This window comes from Geotrypetes seraphini, chromosome 16 (genome assembly GCF_902459505.1).
Source record: "Geotrypetes seraphini chromosome 16, aGeoSer1.1, whole genome shotgun sequence".
Taxonomy (NCBI): domain Eukaryota; kingdom Metazoa; phylum Chordata; class Amphibia; order Gymnophiona; family Dermophiidae; genus Geotrypetes; species Geotrypetes seraphini.
In genome coordinates, this window is record NC_047099.1 from 20,673,270 (window position 1) to 20,687,441 (window position 14,172).

Here is a 14,172-nt window from a genome sequence, read left to right on the forward strand (position 1 = left end):
TGCAGAATTCCCATCGGGGTTCTGTCCCATTCTGCACAGTCTGGGGTTCAATGACGGTCCTCACTCCCATATAACAGCATTGGATTTGTAGTTGTCCTTGGGAGTTGTATTTCTCCAAGTGTATATAGAACTCATGGATCTTTTTGGAAAACTGACAGACGCACTTAATCTCAGGTCAAGGCATGCATTCTAAACTGTGTTTGACTTCTTGTTCATTTACGGAGAATCTGAGCATGCTGGAAGTTTTTTTTTGGTCTTTCCTGTAAAGCCAATTATTGTCTTTTCCAGGCTTACTTGTCAGGCCCAGGATTTGTAATAGGTCTATAGTAGCTTTTGATTCTCTTGTAGACCTTTGGGGATAAAATGAGCAGTATTTGATTTCTGAGTCATTAGTTTTAGTCCTGGGAATGAAGATCTCTCTGGTACTATGGTGAGATCAATAATGTAGCTTAAGTCCTACACCTATTCAAAATCTACATTTCTCTCAATATCTCATTCATGGTAAGTGTTTTAGCCAGCACCCCTCCTCACCCCCCCCCCCAATTTAATTATATCTTAGGTTTCCCCCAAATTCCTGTTTGCATAGTTTAAGTTCAGTCTAGAGTTCCATGAAGCATTAAAGACTTTCAAAAAGTCAATAAGACTTGTCAATATTCTGTCTGTTGATCATTGCCTGTGGTTCAATGCTGTGGAAAGAAGAAGTGGATAGAGACCCCCTTCCTCAGAGCTCTGAATTAACATTCTTTCTCTGAGGGGGGGGGGGGTCTATGGTGATGCCACACCGTCATTAAGATGGAGCACCGTGCCTCACAGCTGCATATAGTGTCTCCTCAGGAAGGGGTGCTCTGAGTTCCTTCTTTCTGGCTGTGCTGGAACTCTTGAGATTCAGACTGGCATAGACAAGTGCACTCTCTAACTGCACCTGCAACGGAGACAAAATATATCTGTGTCATGCCAGGTGCTTCGACTCCTCCCCACACCCTATCACCTTCCCCTCCCCCAGTCCCATTACTGACCTCCTCTAGGGATTTTGGTGAGAACTGTGCAGGCTGCCTGGACTCTGGGGGATGAAGGTTAGAAAAGGTTAGAAAAGAGAGAGAGGTATGATTTTCTCAGCTCAAAGTGCACAAGACCTAAAGGTTGTAACTAACCTGTTTTCCTGACGCTGACATACATCTCAGGCTGGGAAGCTTCCTTTTGACTTCTACAGAACAAAAATTTTAAATGTAATGTAATGTAATTTATTTCTTATATACCACTACATCCGTTAGGTTCTAAGCGGTTTACAGAAAATATACATTAAGATTAGAAATAAGAAAGGTACTTGAAAAATTCCCTTACTGTCCCGAAGGCTCACAATCTAACTAAAGTACCTGGAGGGTAATAGAGAAGTGAAAAGTAGAGTTAGAGGAAAAATAAAAATAAAATAAACATTTTAACAAGACAGCATTGATCTAAATACTTTGGAAGGTAGAAGAGAGGAGAGAAAGGAATAGAAGCAGAAGGGGGAGCCATTGAACAGTAGAATTCTGGAGAAATTTAAATGATAGAAATAGAACAAAACAAAGACAAAAGGCAAAACAATAGATAAGATTAAAGATAAATCATAAGCTGGAAAGAAAAATAAAATAAAACTTTGTCTTCAATCCACGGTTTCAGCATCAGTGATGAAGTGGAGCAAGTAAGTTTAGGAGGAGCGATTGACGTTTCCAGAAAGGGCTTCTTCAGGGAAGAGACTTGGCAGACAGTCCCAGGATGCCTATGTCTCCTCCCCTGCGATGTTCTCCCGTCCATGCATTCCCTCCCAGACACACTGCCTGTGCCCCAGCCGCTCCAAGGAGGCTGCCCCAGATGAGGCCCACAGTGTTACTTGCATATAGGGCACAGCGAGAAGAGCCAGTGTTTAAGAACACAAGAATTGCTTCTGCTGGGTCAGACCAGTGGTCCATCGCGCCCAGCAGTCCGCTCACGCGGCGGCCCCCCAGGTCAAAGACCAGTGCCCTAACTGAGACCAGCCCTACCTGCGTTCGTTCTGGTTCAGCAGGAACTTGTCCAACCTTGTCTTGAATCCCTGGAGGGTGTTTTCCCTTATAACAGACTCCAGAAGAGCGTTCCAAATTTCTACCACTCTCTGGGTGAAGAAGAACTTCCTTACGTTTGTACAGAATCTATCCCCTTTCAACTTTAGAGAGTGCCCTCTCATTCTCTCTACCTTGGGGAGGGTGAACAACCTGTCTTTATCTACTAAGTTTATTCCCTTCATTATCTTGAATGTTTCGATCATGTCCCCTCTCAGTCTTCTCTTTTCAAGGGAGAATAGGTCCAGTTTCTCTAATCTCTCACTGTATAGCAACTCTTCCAACCCCTTAACCAGTTTAGTTGCTCTTGTCTGAACCCTTTTGAGTAGTACCGTGTCCTTCTTCATGTACGGCGACCAGTGCTAGATGCAGTATTCCAGGTGAGGACGTACCATGGCCCGGTACAGCAGCATGATAACCTTCTCCGATTTGTTCGTGATCCCCTTCTTAATCATTCCCAGCATTCTGTTTGCCCTTTTCGCCGCCGCCACGCATTGCGCAGACAGCTTCAATGACTTGTTGACCAGTACTCCCAAGTCTCTTTCCTGGGGGGATCTCTCCAAGTACCGCCCTGGACATCTTGTATTCGTGTATGGGATTTTTGATTCCGACATGCATTACCTTACACTTATCCACGTTGAACCTCATTTGCCATGTCGCTGCCTATTTCTCAAGCATGGTTATGTCACGTTGCAGATCTTCACAATCCCCCTGCATCTTCACTACTCTGAATAACTTCATATCGTCTACAAATTTAATCACCTCACTCATCGTACCCATTTCCAGATCATTTATGAATATGTTGAAGAGCATGGATACAAGCACCGAGCCCTGCGGCACCCCACTGGTGACGTTCTTCCAGTCCGAGTATTGTCCTTTCCTATCTGCTAGCCCAGTGGTTCCCAACCCTGTCCTGGAGAACCACCAGGCCAGTCTGGTTTTCAGGATAGCCCTAATGAATATGCATGAGAGAGATCTGCATATAACGGAGGTGCCAGGCATGCAAATCTGCTCCATGCATATTTGCTGGCTGGCCCGGAACTTCTTCTCTGACGTTAGAATTGACGTCGGGAGGCGAGAGTTGGTTGGCCCCACGGGGAAGGGAAGCAGGGAGAGCTCAGAACTCGGCGGCGGCCTATTCTTCGATGGCGGCAGTGGCTGCCTATTCCCCTGCGGCGGTGGCAGCATGTTCTCCAATGGCAGTGGCTTGGGGAAGGGCAGGGAGAAAGAAAGAAAGAAAGGGGAGGACAGGGAGACAAAAAGAAAGAAGGGAGACGGGAGACAGACAGAAAGGGGGCATGGAGAAAGAAAGAAATGGAGCACGGAGAGAGAGAGAGAAAGATAGACATACAGAAAGAAATGGGGCATGGAGAGAGAAAGAAAGAATGGGGCAGGGTGAAAGAAAGAAAAAGTTTGGGGAGGGAATGCATACAGGGGCTGAAAGAAGGGAAAAAATATTGGATGCACAGTCAGAAGAATAAAGTGCAACCAAAGACTGATGAAATTACCATAAGAACATAAGAACATAAGCATTGCCTCTGCCGAGTCAGACCATAGGTCCATCATGGCCAGCAGTCCGCTCCCGCGGCGGCCCCCCAGGTCAATGACCTGTAAGTGATCTATTACTTTAAAGCATTTTGTACTGTATAGTAACCCTCTAATTATACCCTTCAATCCCCTTTTCCTCCAGGAAGTCATCCAATCCCTTTTTGAAACCCAAAATTGTACTCTGCTCTACCACCTCTTCTGGGAGCGCATTCCAGGTGTCCACCACCCTCTGAGTGAAGAATAACTACCTAGCATTTGTTCTGAATCTGTCTCCCTTCAATTTTTTTGAGTGCCCTCTAGTTTTTGTTGCCCCCGCCAGTCTGAAGAATCTGTCCCTCTCTACCTTCTCTATACCCTTCATGATCTTATAAGTTTCTATCATATCCCCTCTAAGTCTCCGCTTTTCCAGGGAAAAGAGCCCCAGCTTCTCCAGCCTCTCAGCATATGAAAGGTTTTCCATGCCCTTTATCATTTTTGTTGCTCTTCTCTGGACCCTCTCGAGTATCGCCATATCCTTCTTAAGGTACGGCAACCAGTATTGAACCAGACAACAAAGGTAGGAAAAATGATTTTATTTTCAATTTAGTGATCAAAATGTGTCCATTTTGAGAATATATATCTGTTGTCTATATTTTGCACTATGGCCCCCTTTTACTAAACCGCTTCCTTTGCAGGTCATTTCCCCTTAATATATCAAAAGAATGGCTTGAAGTTTTTCACCTCCTTGGCTATTTTTTCCTCGTAGTCTCTTTTGGCCCCTTTTACCGCTTTATGGCACCTGCGTTGATGCTGTTTGTGATTTTTCCAGTTTTTGTCCGTTTTTGACCTTTTCCATTCCTTAAACAAAGTCTTCTTGTTTCTGATCGCTTCCTTCACCGTTACAGTGAGCCACGCTGGTTCTTAGTTCTTTTTCCTCTTGGATTCCTTGTTGATACGTGGTATATATAGATTTTGTGCCTCGGTGACTGTGTCCTTAAAAAGGGACCATGCCTGCTCTAGCATTTTTACAGTGCCCCTCCTTCGCCTAAAAGATCTTATTTTGGGCATTTGAGACTTGAACAATTTTTTGGTTGGGAATGTGTTGTAAGGATAGTAGTGGCGGTCTGGGCCATTAAACTGCTGAATGTAGTGGTAGGCCATTGTCAAAAAAAACCTCATTTTGGACTTTTTTTGAGAATGGACATTTCCCTGCTGCCTACTTTCTTCGCCTACTTAAGCCAAAAGGGGATAGACGTTTCTTTTGATTATGCCCCTCCACGGCTCTTAACGCTTGCATTGTGAGATCATAGAGCTTTATGGTTATAGAAACATGATGGCAGATAAAGGCCAAATGGTCCATCCAGTCTGCCCATCCGCAGCATCCACTGTCTCCTCCCCCTGTTAGCTAAGGCTCTTTATACCTGCATTGTGAGGTCATAAGAGCATTAGGATTATAGGCTAAGGCTCTTAACACTTGCATTGTGAGGTCATAGAGCTTTATGGTTAGAGAAACATGATGGCAGATAAAGGCCAAATGGTCCATCCAGTCTGCCCATCCGCAGCATCCACTGTCTCCTCCCCCTGTTAGCTAAGGCTCTTTATACCTGCATTGTGAGGTCATAGAGCTTTATGGTTATAGAAACATGTTGGCAGATAAAGGCAAATGGCCTGTCCAGTCTGCCCATTTGCAGCATTCATTATTTCCTCCTTTCCCTAAGAGATCCCACGTGTCTGTCAAATGCTTTCTTGAACTCAGACACAGTCTTTGTCTCCGGGAGATTATTCCATGCATCTACCACCCTTTCTGTAAAAAAGTATTTCCTTAGATTCCTCCTGAGCCTCTTATCTCTTAACTTCATCCTATGCCATCTCATTTCGGAGCTTCCATTCAAATGAAAGAGACTTGCCTCATGCACATGTATGCCATGTAAGTATTTAAATGTCTCTATCATATCTCCCCTCTCCCGCCTTTCCTCCAAAGTACACAGATTGAGATCCTTGAGTCTGTCGCCTGTACATCTCATGACGTAGCCTTCCTCTGGACCGACTCCATTCTGTTTCTCCAGAATTGTACACAATATTCTAAATGAAGTCTCACCAGATCTTTTCCTACTGGCCATACCTCTCCCTGTTTCAAGTTTCAAGTTTATTATAAAATTTGATTAATCGCCTATTCAAAAATTCTAAGCGATGAACATATCAGTAAAATTGAGGGGGACAACAAAACTAACAAGAAAGCTAAACCTTACAAACATAATAAAACATGGGGAAAGAATTACAATTTGGTTGATAGAAAAAAAAAAAGACACTTATGGTTGAAAACAATAGGAAGGGAAAGAACAATGAATCTCAAAGAAGTTATGAGAATAAAATGAAACTCCTAGTCAGTCTTTTTAGTCATTAAATGCGTCTTTAAAAAAGGAAGCTTTTTAGTTTGCTCTTAAATTTATCCAAATTGTTTTCTTCCCTTAAGTAAAGAGGGAGGGAATTCCATGTTTGAGGAGCTGCAACAGAAAAGATGAAGTGCCGCCGTATATTAATAATTTTAAGTGAGGGGATAACTAATAAATGTTGACAGGGCCGGATTTAGATGAAAAGAGGCCCTAGGCTATTCCACTTATGAGGCCCTTTCACCTCCCATTTTTAAGTTTGTAAATTACATGAGAGATAATAAAATACATCATTACTGTGATATATATCAATATGTTAAATGAAAAATGTTGTTATTGGTACTAACCTTTATAAAAAAATGTGACACGGATCTTGAGGCCCTAGGCTGAAGCCTAGTTAGCCTATAGGAAAATCCTGCCCTGAATGTTGACCATTGGACCTCAGTAGTCCGGATGAGGTATAAGGAATCAATGATTTGTAAATGAAAGCCGGAGTTTTGTATATCAGAGATTTGAAGGTAAGCAAACTTCATTTGTGCATTATACGATGTGTGACTGGAAACCAGTGCGTTTTTTTAAGAAGAGGAGTCACGTGATCGGATTTCTTAGCATCCTAACATCCTTCGAGCTTTCACCGTTATATTTTCAACCTGTTTGGCCATTCCTTTTGGTTACTCAATAAACACATTTCTAACCAGATCCATTGAGTTGGGGTTAGTTGGTCAGTTTATTTATTTATTTTCCAAATTTATGTCCCACTCATTCTAAAATCTTGGCAGGTTACAATAAAACACGCATAATTAAGAGACTGAAGCCCAACAAGGTGAGAGACCGTCCCCTACAAAAAGGTCTTGAAAAGGAATTCCCTCCCATGCCCCCGGACCCATACAATTAATTATCTGTAGACCTCCGAGCTGCTGCAAACCACAGACCAGCAAGGGGCCAGCTAAATTAATATAAAATGATACAGTGTAATTCATATATCAGATCATATGGTGTAACTCACAGATGGGGGGATGACAGTGAGGGGAACAGCCATGTTATCGTGAATGTAGAATTGTTCTGAATGACATAAGCCAAGGACTTATTATTCTAGAATAAGAATATGGTACCTTTCCTCCTTTTATACGGTAGATGTATAGAGAGGACACTACGTGGAAATGATCAGTTAAAAATATAACTTACGCCTCTTTAATGCCTTTGTCTGCTTGTCTTCGTCCTATCAATGGAAGAGATATAAAAAGGGTTTATACCACAAGTGAAAGGAGGAAAAGAGACAGGGTGAGAGAGAGAAAGGATGGGATGGGAGAAGGGGAGAGAGAAAAAAAAAGACAGGGTGGAATGAGAGATGAGGAGAGAGAGAGAGATAGAGAGAGAATTGGTGGATGCGAGACAGGGGGAAAGAGAGAGAAAGAGACAGGGTGGGATACAAGACAGAGAGAGAGGAGAAGGAGGAAGAGAAGAGGCAAGATACATGGAATACAGAAGAGAGGGAGACAGGGTGGGATGGAAGACAAAGAGAGAGAGAGAGAGGGGTAGTGGATGGGAGACAGGGGGAAAGAGACAGGGTGGGATAGGAGACAGAGAGAGAGGAGAAGGAGGAGAAGAGGCAAGATACATGGAATACAGAAGAGAGGGAGACAGGGTGGGATGGAAGACACAGAGAAAGAGAGGGAGACAGGGTGGGATGGAAGACACAGAGAAAGAGAGAGAGAGGGGTGGTGGATGGGAGACAGGGGGAAAGAGAGAGAAAGAGACAGGGTGGGATAGAAGACACAGAGAAAGAGAGAGAGAGGAGTGGTGGATGGGAGACAGGGGGAAAGAGAGAGAAAGAGACAGAGTGGGATGGAAGACACAGAGAAATAGAGAGAGAGAGGGGTGGTGGATGGGAGACAGGGGAAAGAGAGAGAAAGAGACAGGGTGGGATAGGAGACAGAGAGAGAGGAGAAGGAGGAAAAGAGGCAAGATATATGGAATACAGAAGAGAGGGAGACAGGGTGTATTATGGGGAGGGGTATACGGGGGACTCTGGTGGTAAAGGATGGGGTGGGGGTGAAAAAAACTTATTTCACAAAAATAGAGGGGAGTGAAGTCAGCAATGGCCCTTAAATCCTATTACCTCTGCTCCTCCGCAGGAGGAAACAGGTGAGTCCAATGACACAGATCAACAGGAGTATGCCGACCACCACACCACTGATCACAGGGATTAATTCCTGAGGGCCTTTGGTATCACCAACCGCTGTCTGGGCTGTGCTGGTGGGGCCCCTAGTTGTACAGATTCTTGTAGAAGTATCACTTTGGATTGTGGTAGAAGTTTGCACTGCGAGAAACAGAGCAGAAAGGAGAGGTGGGGGTTGAGAAAAGAACCATTTATCTGTTTAGAATGTGCAAAAGCAATCCAAGCCCTGCCACTTAAATAGGACCTGTGTGTCTGTCAAAATTAGATTGTAAGCTCTTTGGAGCAGGGTCCGTCTCTTGCGTGTTTAATTTATAACATTTTATTGACTGAATCAAATAAATATACAATAATATAATACAAAAAGCTATTCATTACAATTAGATTCACAATAATATTTCCATACATATTTCTATCATTCCTTCAAAAAAATATATTTCCATATGACCTATTTCATTTCTCTATACACCCCCTATTCCCTTTCCCCCTTCCCCCCATTCTTTTTATTTCCAATTATAACATTGTAATGAAGTATTTAAGCAAATATACAATTCAAGTATTTCCATACAAATTTCTATCATCCCCCTATTCCCTCCCCTCCCCCGGAATGGAAGGTGACACAAATTACCAGGTGTTGGAATGCAATGAATGTTTCCAAAGCTTCAATGTAAAACATTAAGAATCATACTTCGTGCTCTAGAGGAAAGATTTTGAATATAGGGGTCCCAAATTTTCAAAAAGAGACGAGTTCGTCTAGGAAATGTACCAACCTCCCAAATCTCAAATAAAATTAAACGATGGAGTTGGTTCCTCCAGTGCCAAAAACTAGGAGGATCTTTCTGTAACCAATATTGCAAAATGTATTTATGACCAATCAGACACATCTTTTGAAATAAAATGCTTCTTCCTTGTCCGAATGCCCCACAAGCAGCAGCTTTACCAAATAACACCCCCCTTGGGGATTCCATTGATTGACTATTCCATAAAGAACCTAAAAATAATAGGATGGCAGACCAGAATGACTTGATAAGAGAACATTGCCACAAAGCATGAGAGAGTGTATTAAGAGATTTATTACTTTTAATACAATTGGGAGAATTAACTAATCCCGCATGAAATGCTTGCACTTATGAGAAGTATACCCTATGTAGTATTCTATATGTACATTCCTTCCAAACATAACCCTTAATAATTTTAAGCAATCGATGGATAGCTTGACTAAAATCGTCCAATGATATTTGAATCCCTAACTCATCACACCATTTTTGTGAAATACTATCATAAGTTCTATTGGGAACTAAACTCCACTACCATTTATGTAACAAAGATACAGAGATTGGGACATCCTTGCATTTGTTAAAAAAAAATCTAGAAGCCTTTCATGAACCCAATCTTCGTATATGAATAACATAATGTTCTAATTGCATATATCCTTATAATGATCCTGGTCCACTTTCTACATTTAAGGAAAGTTCTGGAAACCTTTTTATCTTCCCCGTCTCATCCATAATCTGTGCAATAAAACGAACCCCCTTATTTCCCCAAAATCTAAAAATCACATTAGTCATTCCCAGATTAAAATTACCATTTCCATGAATAGGTAAAAAATCTGTTACACTCGGATGATACTCCCAAAATTTCCACAATCTACTCCAAACTGATCTCAATGGAGTCAAAATAGAATTACAGTACTCCCCCGATATTCGCGGGTGTTCCATTCCAGGAACCCCCGCAAATCTTGAAAAACTGCAAATATGGTTTTTCCTTGGGGGAGACTGGAGAGGGCAGCTGGAGAGACAGTTGAGAGCAGCCGGAGTGCCAGCGGGTGAAGGAAATCACTCGCTGTATACTCCAAACGCCTCTTCCTGCACCAAAGTCGGGCCTTACCAATCAGGAGCTGCGTGTCAAATCAGCTCCTGATTGGTAAGGCCCGACTTTAGTGCAGGAAGAGGCGGTCGGAGCATACAGCGAGTGATTTCCTTCACTCGCCGGCACTCCGGCTGCTCTCTCCTGCCTCTCCAGCTGTCCTCGCCTGGTCGGCGGTTCGCGGTCGGAAAATACCGTGAATGACCGGGACGCGAATCGCCAACCATGAATGACCAGATGAAAATGGATGTAATGGATGAAAAATGTAATGAAAATGGATGTAATGGATGAAAAAATGCCTTGTCATAAGATAAAGGAGTAAACGAATCATCCTCAAGAACCCTATGGCTTAACAGACAAGCCCAATTGTATATACGAAGATCTGGGAGTCCTAGTCCACCTCTCATCCCTGATCCCAATAAAAATTCAAGAGATAACTTTGGTTTTTTACCTGCCCAACAAAATTTTGTAATTATTGTGCATAACATCCGCCAATCTCCATTATTTAACTCCAAAGGAATCATCTGAAAAACATATAATCAGCCCCCCAAAGATAACGGTAAATTCTGCCATTTTTGTAATTTGTGTTTAGTATGAGGCAGGCGTGGAGAGAAAGCAAGAAGCAGTTTTTGAGTAGGGATGTTAATGGTCATCGGGAGCATTTTACCTGGCATATTACCTGACACACTGAGGTGTGTCCCTGGGATGCTTTGCCATTGTTCAGTGTTTCCGTTGTTTTGCTTGACCTGCACTCGGCAGAAATAAAAGGTACTGTCCTTCTCTCTCAGGTCTGTTATTCTGATAGAGGCTGTTTTCTCCCTCTGTGGGTCGCCAACCAGAGAGATCCGACCCTTGTAATCCTGACGGGTGAAATTGATTGTTTTGGTCCTATTGTAGATAAAAGCTCCATGGAAGTTGCCAATTCTCCAGTACACGCTCATTTCAAGGGGTCCAGTGTATGGGGGATAGGAAAACTTGCAGGAGAGTATGACAGGCCTCCCCACCACAGCTGAGACTGACGTCGGCTGAGAAACTGTGAACTTGGGATCCTGGGCATAGGCTGGAGATAGAGACAGAGAGACACGTTAACAAATGGTTATCAACGGATTGGACCCACCATGGAAGATGATCATCCGGAGGCGTTTCAGCCAGGATACTACAGTGACACAACACATATCACAGATTAGGAACATGTGGCCCATCCACTTTGCCCAGCTGTCCCCTGCCAGCACTTCAGGTCTGGATCAGAGAATGACACGGGGACAAATTTGTCCCCATCCCCGCAGGAACTCAGTTTCCCCATCCCGTCCCTACGAGTTTTGTTACTGTCCCTGTCCTTGCCCCATTCCTGTAAGCTCTGCCTTAACCGCACAGGCCTCAAACACTTAGGATTCTAAAGGGTTTGAGGCCTGTGTAGATGAGGACGGAGCTTAGGCATTGGTGGAATGAGGCATTATGACATCACAATCTGAGCTCTAGAATGTTGCTACTTAGGATTTTAAAGCTTTTGAGGCTTGTGCAGATGAGGGCAGAGCTTTGCAGGAATGGGGCAAGGACAGGAAAAGAACTCATTGAGACGGAACAGGGAAATGAGTTTTGGCGGGGATGGGGAAAAATGTGTTCCTGTGTCATTCTCTGGTCTGGACATACTACTATTACTATTTATTATTTTTGTAGTACTACCAGACTTATGCAATGATGTATATTAAACATGTAAGAGATGGTTCCTGCTCGAAAGAGCTTACAGTCTAATTATGACAGACACACTGAACAGAAATGGTTAATCAATATAAGCTGCTCAAGTTGGAAAACACAAAGGGAGGAGGAGGAAGAGAGAACATAAGAACATATGAATAACCTTACTGGGTCAGACCAATGGTCCATCAAGCCCAGTAGCCCGTTCTCACGGTGGCCAATCCAGGTCACTAGTACCTGTCTAAAACCCAAGGTATAGCAATATTCCATGCTACCGATACAGGGCAAGCAGTGGCTTTCCCCATGTCTTTCTCAATAACAGACTATGAACTTTTCCTCCAGGAACTTGTCCAAACCTTTCTTAAAACCAGCTACAGTATCCGCTCTTACCACATCCTCTGGCAACGCGTTCCAGAGCTTAACTATTCTCTGAGTGAAAAAAAATTTCCTCCAATTGGTTTTAAAAGTATTTCCCTGTAACTTCATCGAGTGTCCCCTAGTCTTTGTCAATTAACAACAGACGGTATTTTTGTAGTGTACTGTAATGAAATAAAGTTGAAAAAAAACTTATCTTTAGTCATAGTTCTTTGGCCTCGACGTGCCACGTTTCAAATCTTCATCAGGAAGCCAAACGGAAAAGATTAATAAGACAAAAGTCTCACATATAGTGCGTCAGTCTCTCAAGAGCTTTACAGCAGTGATTCCCAACCCTGTCCTGGAGGAACACCAGGCCAATCGGGTTTTCAGGCTAGCCCTAATGAATATGCATGAGAGAGATTTGCATATGATGGAAGTGATAGGCATGCAAATTTGCTTCATGCATATTCATTAGGGCTAGCCTGAAAACCCAATTGGCCTGGTGTTCCTCCAGGACAGGGTTGGGAACCACTGCTTTACAGAACAGGGTTTAAAGAAAAAATGCTCTTCACTTCACTGTTTGCAGCCAACATTACACTACACTAAAAAAATACCATCTGCTGTTAATTGGAAAGTACTGTAATGATTGGGTGGTGAGGTTTTTGGGGGACTTCGTTCCCCCTTTTCCTCCATGTCTCTGAGCACTACCTTCCTTTGTAAAAATTAAGTATACTAGATAAAAATATTTTCATTCTTTGATGTTAGCGTGTTGTTTTTTATTATTTTTATTTGATTATTTCATGCTTCCTCACCAGAAGGAGTACATATATTTTTCCTCCATTTGTGTTTTTGGATTTGACATACCGAGTCAGGCGGGTTGTTCCAAGCATATGCAGGAAAGGCTGGAACTTGTGAACTCCGGTCCTCGAGGGCCATAATCCAGTCGGGTTTTCAGGATTTCCGCAATGAATATGCATGAGATCTATTTGCGTGCACTGCTTTCAATGCATATTTGTTGGGGAAATCCTGAAAACCCGACTGGATTACGGTCCTTGAGGACCGGAGTTCCCTACCCCTGGTATAGAAAGTTTCCAGGGCTGCCCAAGTCCGGTCCTCTAGATCTACTGGCAGGCCGGGTTTTCAGGATATCCACAGTGAATATGCATGAGAGAGATTTGCCTGCACTGCTTTCTTGGTATGCAAATATCTCTCTCTCTCATGCGTATTTATTGTGGATATCCTGAAAACCTGGCCTGCCAGTAGATCTCGAGGACCGGACTTGGGCAGCCCTGGTTTAGACCAGTGGTTCCCAACCCTGTCCTGGAGGACCACCAGGCCAATTGGATTTTCAGGCTAGCCCTAATGAATATGGCTGGTGGTTTTTGCTATATGGCGAGGCAAGAAAGAAGGAACAATGTCGGAAGTTGGCAGTAACAAAGAACACTTCTCCCTCTGGCTGCAGTTTCAGCAATAGCGATTTTGATTATCCCCCTTCCCCCCAAATGACATCAGCTTCAAGCTGAAGGGACACGTATCAGAACTTTAGTAAGTGTCCTTAGGCATATGTTGTTTAAAGATGCAAAGGTAGGCCCTGTTTATCTTTCCCTTCCTTGAAGAGAATACAAGGACAGATAATGTTTAAACAGAGATAATGTGAAGTGAATTCAATTGTTTTGTTAAGCCGTATTTACAGACAGCTTTAGTTAAGAAGCTCTGCTGGTCAAGGCTTTTTCTTACCTTTTGGACTTCAATCTCTAGATAGGAAAAATGCTGATGTGTTTAAAGTTTCATGTGACCTGTATCCATATATGGTTTGCATTTACGTCACATGCTGACACATGCTGGCAAACCTGATTCGTATAAAAGATGTGAAACTCATAATAAAAGACGGACATATTTGAAAGATGGTTTCTGGTCTTTAAGATGTGTCCCCAGGTACCTGACTTACATATGACAGAGACAGAGAAAGTATGGGGCAGGAATTGGGACCTGAATCCTTTTCAGTTGGGGGCACGTCCGCGATGGGCAGATGATATCACCAGTATTTTGTGAGTATTTCTGAATTTTTTCTGTTCTTTAATAC

The 14,172-nt window shown here is 43.0% G+C and overlaps 1 protein-coding gene across 2 annotated transcripts in view; it reads right to left on the reverse strand.

Moving 5' to 3' along the window:
• Window positions 1-586: 586 nt before the first annotated feature.
• LOC117350884 (paired immunoglobulin-like type 2 receptor alpha) overlaps window positions 587-14,172 on the reverse strand; it is a 29,891-nt gene continuing 16,305 nt past the window's right edge. Inside the window, exons 2-7 of one of the 2 annotated variants that reach the window (XM_033925581.1) lie at window positions 10,717-11,097; window positions 8,115-8,315; window positions 7,181-7,214; window positions 1,152-1,204; window positions 1,017-1,060; window positions 587-922 (exon numbers count right to left, since the gene is read on the reverse strand). In XM_033925581.1, the coding sequence (XP_033781472.1) occupies window positions 788-922; window positions 1,017-1,060; window positions 1,152-1,204; window positions 7,181-7,214; window positions 8,115-8,315; window positions 10,717-11,097 (848 nt within the window). In that variant the 3' untranslated portion in view covers window positions 587-787. Of the gene's footprint in view, window positions 923-1,016; window positions 1,061-1,151; window positions 1,205-7,180; window positions 7,215-8,114; window positions 8,316-10,704; window positions 11,098-14,172 lie in introns of both variants that reach the window. The other variant, XM_033925580.1, reaches the window with a different exon arrangement.